This window comes from Pleuronectes platessa, chromosome 11 (genome assembly GCF_947347685.1).
Source record: "Pleuronectes platessa chromosome 11, fPlePla1.1, whole genome shotgun sequence".
In the NCBI taxonomy this organism is placed as follows: domain Eukaryota; kingdom Metazoa; phylum Chordata; class Actinopteri; order Pleuronectiformes; family Pleuronectidae; genus Pleuronectes; species Pleuronectes platessa.
Window position 1 is genome coordinate 18095290 of NC_070636.1, and position 18226 is coordinate 18113515.

The 18226-nt window shown below is 42.1% G+C and overlaps 3 protein-coding genes across 4 annotated transcripts; 2 read left to right on the plus strand and 1 right to left on the minus strand.

Moving 5' to 3' along the window:
* Window positions 1-1046: 1046 nt before the first annotated feature.
* On the plus strand, window positions 1047-3834 carry marcksl1a (MARCKS-like 1a). Its single transcript, XM_053434232.1, has 2 exons — window positions 1047-1405; window positions 2449-3834. The coding sequence occupies exons 1-2, from the start codon at window positions 1322-1324 to the stop codon at window positions 2989-2991; spliced, it is 627 nt and encodes a 208-aa protein (XP_053290207.1). The 5' UTR covers window positions 1047-1321; the 3' UTR covers window positions 2992-3834.
* Window positions 3835-7654: 3820 nt separating this feature from the next.
* On the plus strand, window positions 7655-12423 carry adi1 (acireductone dioxygenase 1). The gene is made up of 4 exons (XM_053434498.1): window positions 7655-7821; window positions 8473-8592; window positions 9100-9279; window positions 9820-12423. Exons 1-4 carry the CDS (start codon window positions 7699-7701, stop codon window positions 9934-9936), a joined length of 540 nt encoding a protein of 179 aa, XP_053290473.1. The 5' UTR covers window positions 7655-7698; the 3' UTR covers window positions 9937-12423.
* A 1439-nt stretch (window positions 12424-13862) lies between these two features.
* LOC128450811 (trafficking protein particle complex subunit 12) lies at window positions 13863-18218 on the minus strand. 2 transcript variants are annotated; one of them, XR_008340037.1, is made up of 4 exons: window positions 17444-18218; window positions 16611-16698; window positions 15079-15598; window positions 13863-14353 (listed from the first exon to the last, which is right to left on the minus strand). XR_008340037.1 is itself a non-coding variant. In XM_053434499.1 (3 exons), exons 1-3 carry the CDS (start codon window positions 17539-17541, stop codon window positions 15356-15358), a joined length of 429 nt encoding a protein of 142 aa, XP_053290474.1. In that variant the 5' UTR covers window positions 17542-18218; the 3' UTR covers window positions 13863-15355. The 2 variants fall into 2 exon arrangements, 1 of the variants encoding a protein (XP_053290474.1); XM_053434499.1 differs by having other exon boundaries at window positions 13863-15598.
* Window positions 18219-18226: the final 8 nt, after the last annotated feature.

Here is an 18226-nt window from a genome sequence, read left to right on the forward strand (position 1 = left end):
CACAGGCACTGTCGCTCAAATTCCCATTCATTCAAAGCCTCCACAGACAGGTTTATTTTGGTGATAGAAAGTCACTGAAATACATCGTAAAACTAGATAACAAGGTTCACAGAGTGGATACAAAGGTAAAACAGTTAAGTATGAGCTTTGACTGATCGACTGCACTGGGCCTCAAATATTTATGTTTTATAGCAAAAATGTCCACTCCCTTACTTTAAATTATAAATTTAAAATATTCATCACCCCTTGTATATTTTGGAAATGTCAGCATTTAAAAAAAGGAATGTTCTCTTCTCAGATTCTTCTATTTCAATTATCCGGCAGTCGAACCCTCTGCTGCTTAACAAGAAACAAGCAAAGAGTTGAGAAAAGTCATTAAACTAGAGTGTCACTCAGTCGAGCGAGGCCAAGGCCAAACAGTCCTCTAGGTATGTTCTATTGTTGCATGTTAAAATTCCCTGGGTGAAAAGGTCAAAAAAACACCCTATCTGGAGTCGCGCCCTGATTTATATCCACACCTAAGTTCTCCCCTGAGTCATACCACAACCGTCCATCAGATTCCGTGGTAAGCCAACCAGCATTTTTTGCAAAATCTTGCTCAAAGACAAACAAACATTCAAACCAACTAACCAACAAACAAACTGTAAGGGTTGAAAACATAAAATACACAACATTTTGTTTGGCTTTCGCATTGTTTGGTCTGCGTCTCTAGTTGTTATTCTCCTAAACCTTTCGTGGGGACTCAATCCTAGTTCCAACACCCGATGATACAAATGTATCTACCATTTTAATATATGTTATTGAAGTGTTGTCCTTTTTTTGATACAATACCTATGCAACATGTTGTGAGTAAGTTGATAAACTTAGTATAACAACCTTCCAGGCACCTGAGACAGTGGAAACAAAGTCTGTAGCTGATGCTCCAGTTCAGAGGCAAGCTGTGGCAGTGACAGGGGCTGAGCGAGGCCCATCCCCCGGCCGCAGATTGGTCGAGGCCCGCCTGACACGCCTGTGGGAGGAGACTCTGGTCGATTTCGAGGCACGGTTGAAATACTCACAGTCGTGTCCCTGACATCCTTTAATTTGAGCCCAGCAGCCTTGGGGTGCACACTCACACAGACGGGGATCATCTCGTTTCCAGACCCAGCCAGGGACAAGGAGAGCCGGTCGGATTTAGTTTTACACCTTCCTCGGGCCAGATCTCATCCACCAGCCCAGATCTGGATTTTTTTTAAAGCCCAATCTCCAAAGCTCCCCCGAGGTTTTTTCCCCTTTCGATTTTTAATATTTTTGTGTTCGCAACACCAACAGGAGAGAAAACATGGGAGCCCAGCTTGCAAAGGGTGGAGTAGCTGTGGAGGGGAAAGTCATCGTCGAACCTGCTGCTGCCAAAGCCAACGGCCAGGTGAGTGGAGCCGAGAGCCACATGGCACCCAACGCCCACTGGCAGCATGGGGACCCCGGCTGTAGGGTGGGGGGGCTGAGCCGCCGGGTCTTCGGGTCTCTGAGTGCAAACACGGGGCTGTAGTGAGAGATCAGGAGTGACCGAAAGTTAAAGAGCCGGTGGTCTGGATGGAGAGTGGGAGGGGGGGGAAACCTCCAGCAGAGCAGCCGTCGAGTGGCCACGCTCATCGCCGCTCTGCGCGCACCAGCCCTGCCCCAGTAGAGCCGGTCTGGTGCTGGTTCACCTGAATGTGTCACTGAGAGAAACACACCTTCCGGGGGCAGTGTGCGGCCGGAGCGTGTTTTCCCTCAGGGGGCTGGGTTCGAGCTCCGGCGTCGAACAAAAAAATGCAAACCGGGCGCAACGAGGATGTGAATGCGCTCTAGTGGAGGCGCAGTTTGCGGAATGAGAGACAAAGCGCGCGCAGGCGCCAATTCAATCTCCATTTTTCCTCCAAGCGTCTTTTAGTCTGTTTTTAAATGGAGGTTCATGGAGACCCGGTGCTTTGATTGATCGGTGAATGATTGATGGAGAGTTGACCAAGTCTGACCTCAGATCAGATGTTTAATGTGCCACAGTGTGCTCCTCCATCCACACATGTTGACTTCATACGGTCCGTAGTGGATGGAGTGAAAACGAGTGGCCGTGGCTGTGTCTGATGTCCGCTCGCTCCGGCAGCTGTATAGATGTTGGATAAGAGAACAAACCAGTTTCTCTGGGATTCCTTTGTTCCCTAAACTCGCTCTATGTTGACATTTCGATGCAGCACTACTGCCCCCGTGTGTCCGCTTAGGGTCCTGCAAACAGCTGTTGATCCCCTCTGTGGACCAAGCGCCTCTCTCTGTGTAACTGATATATATTCAAGTCAGCCACTGCTAGTCTGGCATGTGATTTGTTAGAATAGAGGTAAACATTTTACTGTATTTTCTCTTCCAGGTGCAAAGTGTTTGTTTTGGCCTAGTTCAAATATTTGACTGAATTGCTAACCAATCGTCTTTTTGCAGGAGAACGGTCATGTGAAGACCAACGGCGACGTGTCTGCCAAGCCCGACGGGGAAGTGGCCGCCGCCGATGGAAACGGAACAGCTGAACCAGCCAAGGAGGGTGAGGCCAGCGCTGGAGATGCCATCGAGCCGGCTCCTGCTGCTGAGGGCGAGGCCGCCAAAGCAGAGGGTGAAGCAGCCAAGGAAGTCAAGAAGAAGAAGAAGTTCTCCCTGAAGAACTCCTTCAAGTTCAAGGGCATCAACCTGAAGAAGAGCAAGAAGGCCGGCGAGGAGGGCAAGGAGGAGGCCACTTCCCCCACGGCCGAGGACAAGCCCGAGGAGAACGGCCACACGGCCAAGGAAACCAAAGAGGAGACGCCGGCCCCTGAGGCCAAAGAAGGCGAGGCCGCCGCCGCAGCAGCAGCAGCTACACCAGAGGGTGAGACCAAGGCTGCAGAGGAGGCCCCAGCCACAGAGGCTGCTCCTGCTGAGGAGCCCGCTGCCCCCGCCCCCGCCGAGGTCACAACACCCGCAGCCCCCGAGGGCGAGGCCAAGGCAGAGTGACTGCTCCCCGTCACGGCACCTGAACTGATTTTCCAAGATTAAAGTATATAAATATATATATGAGAGACTCGTGCCACGTTCTTAAAGTTATAAACAAAACTACAAAAGAAGACAAAGGATATATCACGTTTGCTGATTCAACCACCAGTTCACTGCCTTTTATTAGTTCTTCGACAGACGGAATCTCACCGGGCCCTCTCATGATGAAAGTGTGGGCTTGTGTCGCCCCCTCATGGTACACACAGGGACTGGCATGTTGCAAGGTAATGGATTGGATGGGGAGCGAATCAGGAATACTGACTTATTTTCCCAGTTCATGGAGAAGCATCCTTTTTAACAGCGTGGCAGCCCTATAACATTTTATTTTTCTTTCTCATCTATCTTTGGGATCTAAAAATCGTCACTGTTGTGGAGCGGGGCAGACCATCTCCTTCACTCGAAATGACTGTTATACGGACACATGAAACCTTTCAAATGATCTTCATTTTTAGAATTCTACATTCCTATGTTTTACCCCAAAAATTTCAAGTATTTTGTCATGTATAGAAAAGTGAAAATCGAGGAGGGGAGGTGGAAAAAGAGCAATGTCTTTGTTCGTGCATTTTCATTCTTTTTCTGGCTAAAACTACATTCAAGCTTCTTGAGTATTGCAGTGTTCACATTTCAGAGTTTATGACGCAGGTTTTTGGGATTGTGTACAAAATGTGAGCTTTTTATCTGCAAACTGTCTCTGTAAATATGTTTTGGCCAATATTTTTGGTTCTCTTTATTTTGCTATCGTTTGAAGATGTTAATGGTTTTATTGTAACTTTTAATAAGGGTAAATAAATGTCTGATCCCCTCTGTCTGCGTTCTGTCTGCTGATTCACACCAACACTGCTACTGGAGTTAGACATTTTGATTTGGGTAAGGGTTAGTTTTAGAGTTTGGAACTCTGCTGCACATGCACATTAGATTAAAAAGAAACTATGATCTTAGATTAATTAACATATATAAATAAGATTAATAAAAATTACACAATAAATAAACATTTGCATCATGTGAGTCTAGACAAACAAGTAGTAATAAAGCTCAGAGTCCAGTATCTTATTCTTGTGGGCTGATTTGGATACAAGGGCTTTCTTATCATATTTCTCACGCAGATAAATATATTTTAGGGAAAGATGTTGCACTAATTCCAATAATATCATTATCAAACCCTTATGATGAGGGATCACTATTTAAACTATTATGAATAAATAACTAGATAAATGAAACCTGTACAACCAAATCTACCAAAATCGTATATTTGTTGCAGTGGAAACTGTTTAAAATCAAAGCTCTGACATTGGCACATATAAGTAAACCCCTTACATGGCAGTAAAAAGTGTATATTTGCAGATTATTATTGGTGAACCAGTAAATCAGTCAGGCTCTTATCATCCTCAATTAAGGAGATGATTAACTTTCCAGAGCCTGAGTCATTCTTGATTTATCCTTGTGCACAATAAAATACACACCTACACTCGTTTCAGTAGGTATACACTTTGTATTTCACTTTATTACATCTGTATATCACTAGTCTTTTGGCACAACATTAGGACCACGTCATATCCTTCAATACACCTTATATGCATGACAAATAGGCAGGTCTATAAGAGAGTGACGTCAGGCAGCTCCGCTCAGGTTGCATAACAAGTTCTCTTACATCGTTATGAATTAATTATTGCAACACATGCTATTTAGCTATCAGATGGCAGAATAATACCAACTTCATTAAAATGTCCCCCAACAAATATTTAACCGGCTATACTATCATCTGTTGGTCTCTGGCTCCCTCTAAAGGAGAAAAGAATGGATGGCACTTGATTCTTTGCCCTGTTGATTTTAGGTTTACAGTAAAACATGTTAAAGGGATAGTTCACATAATAATGAAAATTCACTCACTATCTACTCACCACTATGTCGATGGAGGGTCATAGGGTGAAGTGTTTGAGTCGACACCTTTGTCTTCAAATTTTAAATAAACATAAAATGCCTCCAGACTGTGTCCATCCAATATTAAAATTTGACTCAATCCAACGTCATTTACACCATGTTTTTAGCCTAGAGGTCCTCAGTGATCCTCCTCTGGAACCACGTCCATGTTCGCACAAACCTCGCCTCTATGGTCTATGAGGGCTGAGTGATGACATCAGCGAGCAATTGCGATAGCTACAGGTACTGTACCAGTAACCGCAGCTATCATGAGAACCCGCAAGTATCACTGATGTCAAACACTTCCCCCACCCCTCCATCAGCATAGTGCTAGAGTAGACATGAGTCAATTTAAATGTGTGGGTGAACTATTCCTTTAATGGCTCTTGTTTGTGGTTTGTATGTAGATGGTTAGTGAAAGTTATGTTTTACTTCTCTTAATATCCTGAATCTTTTTGATTACTTTTTTAATGAAGTGTGAAAATGTGTGTTTTCAGGACTTCCATTAAATAGTTTTTCCCTCTAAGGTCATTATGACATCATAACTCCATCACTCCTATGTGTAGTGATTTTAAATGGTTCAGAGATGACAGTTAATGTCAATTTGGTTCAACACGTATCCAGAATAAGACGGGACGGGAGGCTGAGATATCAGAAAAAATACAATTTATTTAATAGATGCAACTGATTTAAAACAGACTGCTCAAACAGTAAAGTGACATGTGCAGAGGTTGGACAGGCTGTCCTGGACTTGATATAAATGACAGCTTAAAACAGAGAAATTAGAGGCTCCAGACCCAATTGTACAATGCTAAAATATCATGCATTAAAAACCAAACACAACACACTTTAAGAAAATTACCGCAAGCGATATACAACAACAAAATGACAAAAGAGGGCCTCTACTTTATGGAGCCAATAATTCGCCACCATCCAAGTCACTACCAATGAATTCCACAGTCCCAGTCAACCATATACATTGCACCTGGCCATAAAACAAAACAAAGAAACAAATAATCAAAACAAATAATCTAAATCTAATCTAAAGTGGGAAAAAACAGTGACCGTAACTATTTTGCTGGAGGCAGCCCTATAAAACAAACATGTTATAGTTAGGTCACACAATTTTAAACACATTTATAATATTTGAAAACATTTACAAACATAAAACACATCCTTATCTCGTACCTTTAATTCATTAAAATAAAGCAGGGACAGCGTGCATCCACGGCGACGCCGACACCGTCGCACACACAAGCACACAGACAAAGCTAACATTATATAACTTCCCGCAACTTACCGCTACAAACAATTTCGACCACATGTGCTGCGCTCACGCTAACCTTCCGCACACACCCACAGGACCGGCAGTGGAGAGAGAGAGAGAGAGAGAGAGAGAGAGAGGGGGAGAGCTAAGGTGTCCCTAAAACGACACCGCTAAACGTATACAACTTTATTAAGAATTGACCCGTTACATATGGATAAGTACGCTGGTAAAAGATAGTTTCATTATGAATTTATAACAGGTCCCAGACAGTGGTAGGTTTAAACTATTTTGATCTCCATGTATATGTTTATACAACGAAAGAAATCGGTGTGCCTCTTCCGAGGTGCATTTGCTGGAGAAGTGGAGACAATTAGCATCGTAATTAATTTGAAATAAACTGAATTATTGTCAACAGACTGTTTATAAAGATGGAAAATGTGTCTTCAATTTCTCCCACTATCCGGGAATTGAGCAAAACATATCTAAATGATCAAATATGTCAGGAAAAGAAGACATTACATTTTGTTGCTGATCCGGATCTGGGGGCAGATCCAGGATTTACTCTCCTCTTTCTCTAGCGTTGTTAGATACAACGTTTTTCAACATTTTCATAGAGAGTAATTCATGTATACGGGACTGATATTTATGAGTGTGTCCAATTTGGTGCAGATCTCAATAATAATCCAGATTCTAGAGAATTCAAATGTGTTGGAGAAAAGCCATGAAGGCAAACTTATGCAATGTTCAGCTAGACTAGGTTTCTGGCCCCAGAGCACTAAGGTTGGCGCCGCATAGATAGACACACCCAGGGACTCCACCTGTTCACTCAGCCCTTTGCCTCAGGAAATGCTCCACCCTGCCATTAGTGCTGTTCACCACTATCCTGTCATCATGCTAATTAATTGATTTCTTTACTTTTCTCTGTGGTCCCAACGGACAAACGTACATTCAATTTCAATAAAATCTATTTGTATAGTGACAGATCATAATATACACTGTCTCAAGGCCTTTTACATAGAGCAAACGCTGGAGTGCTTTTACTTTGAAACGGGTTCAGAAAGGGTTGTAAATACATCTGTGTCATAAACAGACACACATTGTGGTTCACAGCACAATAAACAGAGACAATTATCTTTCAGCTGTCTTTTAATGTTTATCTGATGAATCTATGTCACAAACAAATGGTTGCAGCAATTTCTGTAAGCCTTTTGAAAATAAAAGCATCTTGTGTTTCTGTTGACTGAATCCATTCCCTTGTTTAAAAGTTTGAGTTTTCCTACAAGGCAACAATCATATTGGAGGCCATTGGGATCGAAGAGGCTGGAGACCACTGACATAGAGGGACCAGTCTTTGTACAGTCTATGGTCGCCTGCGACTTACTCCCTCGCAGCCCTGACGTCATGACGGTGCAGTGCGTCACAGTGCGTGCGACCCCCAGTGGTCAGTGGAGCTTCCTGTTTACTTGTGGAGTCCAGCAGCTGCGATGGAGATGGAAGCGTGGTACATGGACAGCTCAGCCGAGGACCAGAGGAGGCCGCACCGACTGGAGCCGAACCAGCCCGCCTCACTGGGAGCGCTGGAGCAGCTCGGGGTGTTCCACAGGAAGGTAACACACAACCCCAACTTCACACCACTTCAACTCCCAACACAACACAACACAACGTGCACCACGTGCAGCTAAAGTCCGCGTTTTGAATGACGAGTTCACTGAGCTTCTGTTAACTGTAACTACAGTTACATAACCACCGTGACCCAGAAACCAACGTTGTAACAAACATGTCTCCATCGGGTTGTTGATCTGACGAGCGTCGAGGCCTGTGGACGAAGACTCGTTGTTTGTACACATCACCATTAAAGTCTTGAGTCCACAGCTCGTCTTTCTGCTGCCTTGCTCCAGGCTTACAAAGTGGAAGAGTCACATGTTTGTGGCTGAAGACAAATCTCCAGCTCTCAAGCTCTGCTGAGGAATGCATAGAGGCTGTTGGTGGACACACTGGAACTAAAGTCCCCCTCTGGAGCCCCCTAGTGTGATAGCTGTATTCTATTTTTGTGTGCAGGATTTTGTCATACTTTTTTAAATTTGATACCAATATGGACCCTTAAGACTGAAATAAAGCTTAACTACTTATTGTATGAGAGGCTGAATGCCAGCTTTTGAGCTTGATATAATGTGTAACCTGAGGTAAAAAGGCGACCCATGGTTTTTGCACCCTTCCACACGTGACTTTGTGTACTGACGATTATTTTCTCTGTGCAGTTGAATGCTGATATCTACGAAACAGACCCAGAGCTGGAGCAGATCCGCAAAGACCAGGGCTACAGCTACATGGACATCATCACCATTCACAAGGACACACTACCGGGCTATGAGGACAAGGTATACTGAAGGGGCTACACTGCAAAAAAGCTGCACACATTAAATTAGTCACTTAATAATCTTTTTATGTGCACCAAGGAGACTGTATCATGATTTCTGATCTGATTTCATTTGAGTTTGAGAAGGGGTGGGGCAAGAGAGAACCTGCTGCATTTTGGAGCGGTTTCAGATAAACAGGTGGACACAGAAATGATTCATTCTATGTTCTTGGCGAGATACAGCCTTACCCTCGCAGGAAGTATGCACCTTCGGAGCAACCTTCTAGTTTAATTCTGAGAGTCTGAACCTTTGTGGGAGATGAAGCTTTCAACAGTGGAACGTTAATGAGGAGCTGGAGATTGTATAACCTGCAGAACGTTAACATTCAGTGTATTTCATATACCCCTTATTTTGAACGCATCTGTAAAGATAAAGACTGCTCGCACTTAACTATGTGTCTTATTCACTGAGTTGTAAAACGTCACACCATTATTCAGGCCTCTGTCTTTTGTGTGACTGTCCCCTCAGCTGAAGATGTTCTTCGAGGAGCACCTGCACCAGGACGATGAGATCCGCTACATCCTGGACGGCCGGGCCTACTTTGACGTCAGGGACAAGGAGGACAGATGGATCCGAATTTCTATGAGCAAAGGAGACTTGATCACTCTACCGGCAGGAATCTACCACCGCTTCACCCTGGACGAGACCGTACGTCTGACGGCATCTGCTTGATCACACTAAACTAGACTCTGTGGTTCTCAGCTGCTAAAAGACGCCCTTTTCTAATCAAATAAGTGTTAACTAGAACTACTAATGAGTCAAATTGTGCGTTGTTACGACCCTAGCTCGAGAGGCAAAGGGAAGTAAATATACCAGGTTTGAATTGGCAGTTTAAATTAAGTTATGTTTCAATCAAATGAAATGACATAAGCAGAAACAATGGCAAGGGTAACAAAAGGAGGACTCTAACCTAGAGCTAATGATGTTACTCAAACTAAACAACAGAAGCAAAAATAAAACACCTACACTAATAAACTTTAAATCTGTTAACACAATAAATGGTTGCAAGGAAGCAGTACAGGATTATGCAAATTAAAACACATTTAAAAAGTGGAACTGGAGCCATTGTTACCCATCAACTATTTCAAACGAAGTCCTTGATATGTGCTGCAAAGTCCTACAGGAGAAAGGCAAACATGCAGCTTGTCAAAGACGCATTATTATCATTGGGATTGTTTGTTTCCTCAGAACTACACTAAAGCCATGCGGCTGTTTGTGGGGGAGCCTGTGTGGAAGGCGTACAACCGTCCAGCTGATGACCTGGACATCCGTTCGAAGTACATGGCTTGTCTGCAGGGATCCTGAGAGAGGAAGATGCTGCACACGTTATCATCATCGACAGACTGGAATCCATCCGGGTCTCTGATTGGGTTCTACCAGGGCAATGTACAGTGCCTTGCATAAGTATTCACCCCCCTTGGACTTTTTCCCATTATGTACTGTTACTAACTGGAATTCAAATAGACTTAAATAAACTTTTTCCCGTTTGATCAACAAAACATGCATAGTACTTTGGAGGTGCAAAATAAATGTTATTGTGACACAAACAATAATGAGAACAAAAAAGTTGACATCTGTTGGGTGCATAAGTATTCACCCCCCTGTGTCAATACTTGGTAGAACCCCCTTTCGCTGCAATTACAGCTGCAAGTCTTTTGGGGTATGTCTCTAGCAGCTCTGCACATCTAGAGATGGAAAGGTTTGTCCATTCTTCTTGGCAAAAAAGATGAAGCTCAGTCAGATTGGATGGAGACCGTCTGTGAACCGCAATCTTCAAGTCTTGCCATAGATTCTCTATTGGATTGAGGTCTGGGCTTTGACTGGGCCATTTTAAGACATTAACATTCTTTAATCCAAACCATTCCTTTGTAGCTCTGGCTGTATGTTTAGGGTCATTGTCCTGCTGGAAGATGAACCTCCGCCCCAGTCTCAAGTCTTTTGCAGACTGCATCAGATTTTCTTCAAGGATTTCCCTGTATTTGGCTCCATCCATCTTTCCCTCTATTCTGACCAGTTTCCCTGTACCTGCTGAAGAGAAGCATCCCCACAGCATGATGCTACCACCAACATGTTTCACTGTTGGGATGGTGTGCTCAGGGTGATGGGCAGTGTTGGGTTTTCGCCACACATAGCGTTTTGCATTGAGGCCAAAAAGTTCAATTTTGGTCTCATCTGACCAGAGCACCTTCTTCCACATGTTTGCTGTGTCTCCCACATGGCTTCTGGCAAACTCCAAACGGGATTTTTTATGGATCCCTTTCAACAATGGCTTTCTTCTTGCCACTCTTCCATAAAGGCCAGATTTGTGGAGTAGACGACTAATAGTTGTCCTGTGGACAGATTCTCCCACCTCAGCTGTGGATCTCTGCAACTCCTCCAGAGTAACCATGGGCCTCCTGGTTGCTTCTCTGATTAATTTTCTCCTTGTCCGACTCTTCAGTTTGGGTGGACGGCCTCCTCTTGGTAGGTTTGCGGTTGTGCCATATTCTTTCCATTTTCTTATGATCGATTTTGTGGTGCTCAGAGAGATGTTCAAAGCTCCGGATATTTTTTTATAACCTAACCCTGCTTCATATTTCTCCACAACTTTATCCCTGACCTGTTTGGTGAGCTCCTTGGTCTTCATGATGCTGTTTGTTCAGTAATGATCTCCAACAAACTCTGAGTCCGTCACAGAACAGGTGTATTTATACTGAGATTAAATTGCAGACAGGTGGACCCTATTTACTAATTATGTGACTTGCAAATGTGACTTGTGAATGCAATTGGTCGCACCAGATCTTTGTTAGGGGTTTCACAGTAAAGGGGGTGAATACATATGCACTCAACACTTTTCAGATTTTTATTTGTAAATAATTGTGAAATCCATGTAATATTTCCCCCCACTTCCACATGATGCACTATTTTGTGTTGGTCCATTACATAAAGTCACGATGAAATAAATTTTAATCTGTGGTTATACCATGACAAAATGTAGAAAAGTCCAAAGGGGGTGAATACTTATGCAAGGCACTGTAGCAGGTTTTCCATCAGTATGTTAAAGGAGATTAAAACAGAATGATTAAGATGTTTATATCGAGGCAAATTAAACGATGTAGCTTACATTTAGACAGACTCAGTGGAAACCTGAATAATTACTTAAATCCTCCCAGGACAGAACCCTTGGAGGATGAAGGAATATATTTATGGAGATGGAATTTGTTATGACCAGTTGCATCATGGAGATGATCATTAATATCCCCAAATCTGACCTAAATCTGTGAACTGTGTCATGCTTGTTGATGAAGACATTGAAGTGAGTTTGAGAGAAATAAACAAAATAAATCTAAACCCAGACAATCTCCATATCACCAGCTACTGTTAAAATAGGTTTACAATAAATAGCAATGTTTCACTCAGGAAGGGGCCGTTTGGCAAATGAGCCCCTCTGTCTTTGATACGTTCTTTAAACATGTAGCTGGTGCTTTTATATTATGTAGGTATAAAGTATTATCTATATATAAGTTCAGCTTTTTGGGTTAAGCTTTGATTGCAGAGATCTAAAATGTGCTAATTAGCACTAGTGCAAACTGACACTTAATATTGTTTTATCAGAGAATTATGAGCATCAGTGTATATATTGTACGATATAAAAACCTTTATTTCACCGAGATACAGAAAAAAAAATGGTAAATGTGAAATGGTGTAGTCAGATCGTTTGTCCAGCAGATGGTGCTCCGACTCCATTGTTTACAGCACTGTCTGCAGTACATGTAGCGTCACAGCATTTCACAATAAATGACATACTTAGTACTTTGTGGAATACTTTACTTAATGAACAACAACCCCATCCCTCCTCAGGATAACGCAAACAAACGTGTTTATATCACAACTCCATAAAATTGGCACCAGTATTAGTGGTGCCATAATTATCACTACGCTGTTTCTGAATACTTCTACCACTGCTGGGTAATCTGGGTAAAAGTGCCTTCTTCTCTTTGATTGTTTTATGTATACGAGATTCTGTCGAATCTCAGCTTCACCAGCAGAGGAGGAAAATGAACTAGGCAATGAATAGGTACCGTAAAATATCCTGGTTGCTGGTGATGTTTGATTGTGAGCATGTGTGCTGCAAAATCACAAGATTTCTAAGTTATTTATAACCCCAGCTGTCCAAAACCTGGCTAACAATGCATACATGCAAAGTAGAACTTTTCCATTTTTCAAACTGCTAACTGACTGAAATCATGAAAGGAGGTTGAATTAGGAGTAAAATTCAAGTGAGAGCTTTGGAGTCCATGGCCCTTTAAGCATATAGTTAGTTTCCTTAAGATCCTGTTTAGTTTGTCATATATTGTTATATAATTGAGTTCAGTGGCATTGACTAACATTGTGGAAACTCTTAAACCTATTATCTATTCCCTGCCAAAATAAAGCGCACCCAGCTATTGAGTCTCCAGCAGAGGGGCCAATCACTCACTAGTATAATAATTATACATCTAAACTGAAATTTTATCATTACACACCTCAATGGGGATGTCCGAAATAATAATTTTGTACACACTAGTAAAATTATCTACAACCAAATACATATTTTTTATTTCTCAATCGGCCAAATGGGTCAGAATATTACTTTCGGTGGCCAATGAAATGAGGAGAGGCTGTGTTGACATACACAGAGGAGAAACGCTCTCTGGTGAGGATGGTTTTCCATGAGCTGATCATCATGAAATACAGTAAAATGAACATTAAAGTAAATCAACATTGTGATTAAATTGATGTAGTTTGAATGATTAGATTGATGCTTGTGTATCATTATAACCAGGTGTAACTTACAATTGGCAAGTGAATACAAGTGTAACATCAGTCCTGAATTTGGACTCCGACTTTTGAAAGGGACTTTATTTATATGGGGATTCCCCAGTGTTGTTGTCTTTACAATACAAGTCTCATTCATGCACACATTCATATAGCACTATTTCTATTACACACACCCTTCATACACACAGCCGGTTAATTTTCTGATTTACTATCTAAACCCATGGGCATCCAACCACCAACGTTGTGGTTAGTGGACGATCCTGTCTGCCTCCACTCCATGTTTCCTCCTGCAGTATCTAAATTGTTCCTAGGACTGCAATGTTTTAGTTATATATAAATGTATATATTTATATAAACCTAAATGGGGTCTATTGTTATGATTAATATAACTCGGTCATGATGTAGAAATTAGACAATTAAATATTCAAGCGTTGATCAGATAACAAGCACTTTTATAATAAGACTTTTGAAAACACACACACACAAAATGAATATGGGCTTTCTGTATATGTAACAATGCCTTTTTTAATATACATAAATATGATAAACACAAATTGTAAACAATGATAATTAAAGATCAACCAGAACAAATCAATAAAAGATTTAACAAGACAACACTTTTATACAATAATTTAAACAAATCGCTCTTCTCCGTTTACACTCTTGGATTCCTAATATCTTACCTGATGATTTAGTAAAGAAAACAGGGCACAATGAAATCTGAAGGACGTGTTCCATCTTCACTGTCAATAAACCCGGTAAAAAAAAACATGCACCTCAAACTGAGTGGTTAGTTAGTCCAGTATTACAGGTGTGTGCCGATGAACAGAGGACGCTAAACTTAAAGCACACTGAAGCTTAGGATAATGCCCACGTCAAGTACCCGAACCACTTCTTCTCAGGGGCCGCCACGCCCAATGACCTGTAAGGTAGGAGTCAATCAATGGATGTCATTGGCCAGCTTTTCGTAGCCTTGCTAATCGATCCACTTTTAGTATAAGCAATAAAGAAAGACTTCATACCAGAGTCCAAAATGTGAAAGTCAACAGCAAAGGGAGTAAATGTGGCAACGCTAGTTAATAAACGTGCCATGCGTCTTCATTCTTTCAATTCTATCAAAATCAAGCAGTACTGATGTGAGTGAAATCAGTGAGGAGGTTTAATATATGAAGGGGTTTGTTAGTGACGCATTAAGACTAGTAGCAAGACCACCCTGCACGAAAATATATTCTAATCAAGAATAATCATGGGGACATAAATTCTGATTAACAACTTCTTAAAAGCGTTTCTCTATGACAGTTCCATTACCCAAGAATCTTTCCTCAAATTCTGTCATGTTTGTGTCGTGAAGTGAGTGAATGACCACCTCGGCTCACAGCGTCATAATTGATAACCGGTTATTAAAAGGACAAGTGGAATGTAGTGGAAAGTCCGAAAAATAGTCATTTTTAAATTAAATGTGAATTCCTGCTGTGATACATCCAGTGTGACATTAAAATGTATAAAACATTGTCGAACCCACAACCAGCATGGTCTCAAAGATAATATAATGACAATGGCTTGAACAGCCTTGCCATAAGCACTCAAGCAGATTCGGTAGTGATGATAGCCTTGTTAACTGCGACCCCTGCTGGTCATATGTCTCACCTTGCAGGTCGTAGCGGTCCCTCAGTCGTCCCATGTCTTGCATTGACGTCACTGAGTCTCTTGAGATCACTGGGCCTGGTCAAGTAATAGTCTCTAACACAAACACCTTTAAAACTGCAACGCTCCACTAATTGCTTCAGTACAGATTAAACAAGCAACTTCGAACTGGGGATATGATGAGTTTCCGAGGAGCCGGTAGGTGGATTCTATTCTCGGGGGTTCACAGTAGCAGTAGTGTGTAGGTGTGTGTCCTCCCCCAGTCCCACCTCCTGCCTCTTTAGACCAGTTTGAGGCACTGTGTGTTGAAGCTGTCGCCCTCTCGACAGGCCACGGCCTCCAGCAGAGCCTGCTTCTTCTGGGTGCTGCGGGACGACTCCAGCTCGTACATGGTGGTCAGGTTGAAGAGGACGCTCTCGTGGAGGTAGAGCGCCGGGTCCTGCTGCACCAGGCCCTCCAGCTGGCCCAGGGACTCCTTCAAGTGGCCCAGGTACAGCAGGCACACTGCCGCGTTGTTGTTGGCCTTGAGGAGGGAGGAAGGTCAAATGTGAACTTCTCACTAATGGTGTCATTACTGTTGACTATTACAGTTAATGTTTTGGCACTTCAAACAATAAAATCACACCTGGACCCGCTCAGACCTGGTATTAACATCCGTCCTGAAAGATCCAATCACAAGTGGACAGCTTCAAGTTTGTCTGTTCACACATGCTCTTTAAAATGAGTCCTGAATGCGTCTCCGGTGACCACTTGTGATCGCACCTCACGTCCACGCTCTATATGCAAATAACCTCGTATGCCATTTGTGTTCGTAGAGAGCAGATTATGTTGTTTTAGCCACGTTGAAGTTTACAGATGTGTCTGATGACAATGTTTGTGTGTGTGTGTTGGTCCGGGCGAGAGAGAAAGGGAGAGAGCAGAGTCAGGAGGATCTGAATGAATCGATGCTGTGCGTAGATCTGCTATGAAGAAAATATGCTAAACTTTTAATGTAACTATAAATAAAATGTATTATTATTATGTGGTTTTAGATCAACTGTTTCTCAAGGGCTTTATATGATACTACATGCTATTGATTATAGGTTGAATTTTACAGATAAAATGTATAACAACAATCAAGGTTCAGGAGGTGTTCGGACTTTGCACAATTTATTGAGTTGATTTACTTTTAATTTGCCACTTTTGCACAAGAATCTACGGAATAACCCAAAAATTACAAAGTGACATGATATTTTTAGAAACAAGAAGAGTGAAATCTGTTATGTACAAATATATTTAAACCCTTATTTCAGTGTTTATGGAAACCATGTTGGCAGTAATAAAAGGCTCCATACTTCTTGAGTTGGTCTCAGCAGCTGCTCCACTAAACATTTGAACAATGTGCTATTGTTTGCATTAATATGATAAACATGCTTTTCAGACTAATCATGAGTAGATTCAACTAATACAATACAAAAGTAATCATTCCACTTGTTGTGTAGTTTGTGTTCCTCTTGCATGTTGCAGAGTTGTGGTTGTGATGTGCTCATACTTACCACAGGGTTTTTAGGGTCAATTTTTAAGACTTCAGTGAAGGATGCATGAGCTTCACCGTAATTGTTCTGACTGAGGTGGACAAAGGCCCTGGAAAATAAAATACAGAATTCAGAACTCAAAATTGAGCAGATTGGAAAATCATCTGAGCAGATACATGGAGGCAGCCATTTTAAATTTGGTAAATAAGAATCAGGGTAGATCGTTCCTCCTCCTTGATGCTGGTTTGACCCATAAATTGTTGCAGCTTTACATTATTATATATACTATACGGCTGTTTCTGCTCTGAGGAGTGAGGATTACAGTGTGAGAAGGCATCTCTGTGGAGCCATGGGGAAGTGTATGAGTGGGGCAGTTCATCTGTAACAGATTGTAAAACACTTGGTAGTTCAGGAGCATTGTTTGCATGTGTGTCAAAGAAAATAAAGTATCTAATAGATGTCAAACTCAAGTGTGAGAAAACCAAGCAACAAGTATTTTTTAACAGTCAATATTTTCCATTAAGTGTGATTGTATGATTATTGGGAGGGGTTTTCAGGTCACCCCCGCCTTAGCAAACGCACTAGATAAAAACAATAACTAAAACAACACATAACATGATGATTCTGAGAAGAGAGCATCGACACATGCAGCTGTGAGGAAGATAGCTTCTGTCACTTGAGCTCTGCCCTCATAACTCCACATCTCCTCAGGCCAGAGCTGCAGAGGTGTGACATCCTGTGCTAAATCACATGCCAGGAGGAAGCACAGAGTCTGTTGAGCAAAGATGATTCTGAACAGCATAAAGTAGACACTCGCCTGCTGTACAGAGGTGCTAAACGTATGGCAGACGCACCTGTTCATCAGCATGCATGTGATGTGACTGGACTGGCTCCCTTTCATCTGGCAGGCTCTCTCCACATCCTGGAAGTACCCCCTCTGCTGTTTGTACATCTCCGATCTAGCCAACAACAAAGCAGCAGCGACACATTAACCATTCGACTGTGTGCGTATATGAAGGTGTGAAGAGTGGTACAAGTACAATCCCCCTACCCCCCCCCCTCACACACAGTGTTGAGTTCCTAATTGCAACAATAAAGCGTTGTGAATCTGAGACATCTTTGTTTGACATCTCTTCATGGCAAGAGCTGAAGGGTTATCGAGGGTTTCTATGCAAAGGACTAATGATGCTATGATTGAACTATACATTAACAGACAAGTTGTCATCAGCATGGTGAAGAATGAGGGTCTGTGTTATCAGCATTCTTTATCAATATTTCTGGTAGTAGAGTGAAAGAAATTAAGACGCTTTATTCCTACATCTACTCCTGATTCTCATCAGAGTCAAACAAATAAAATATTTCAGGAAATTGATTATTTTGCTTTGTTTTTAGAGTTGAATGTGAAAATTGATATGAACTTCATGTCTGTGCAATAGGCACAGACACGTTGGCATAAGGCTAGCATGATTTTCCAGAGTCTTATCGCCATCGTGATGTTTCCAGTCGACCTGTGCTGTGGAGTGAGATTCTGCATAGAAGTGCTGGCTGGACCGACAAACTGGAGTTTGTCACGAAAGGACTGAATGAGCTCCCATGAACCTCTTCCTGGTAAGCTAGGCTGCAATGTGTGTGTGCAA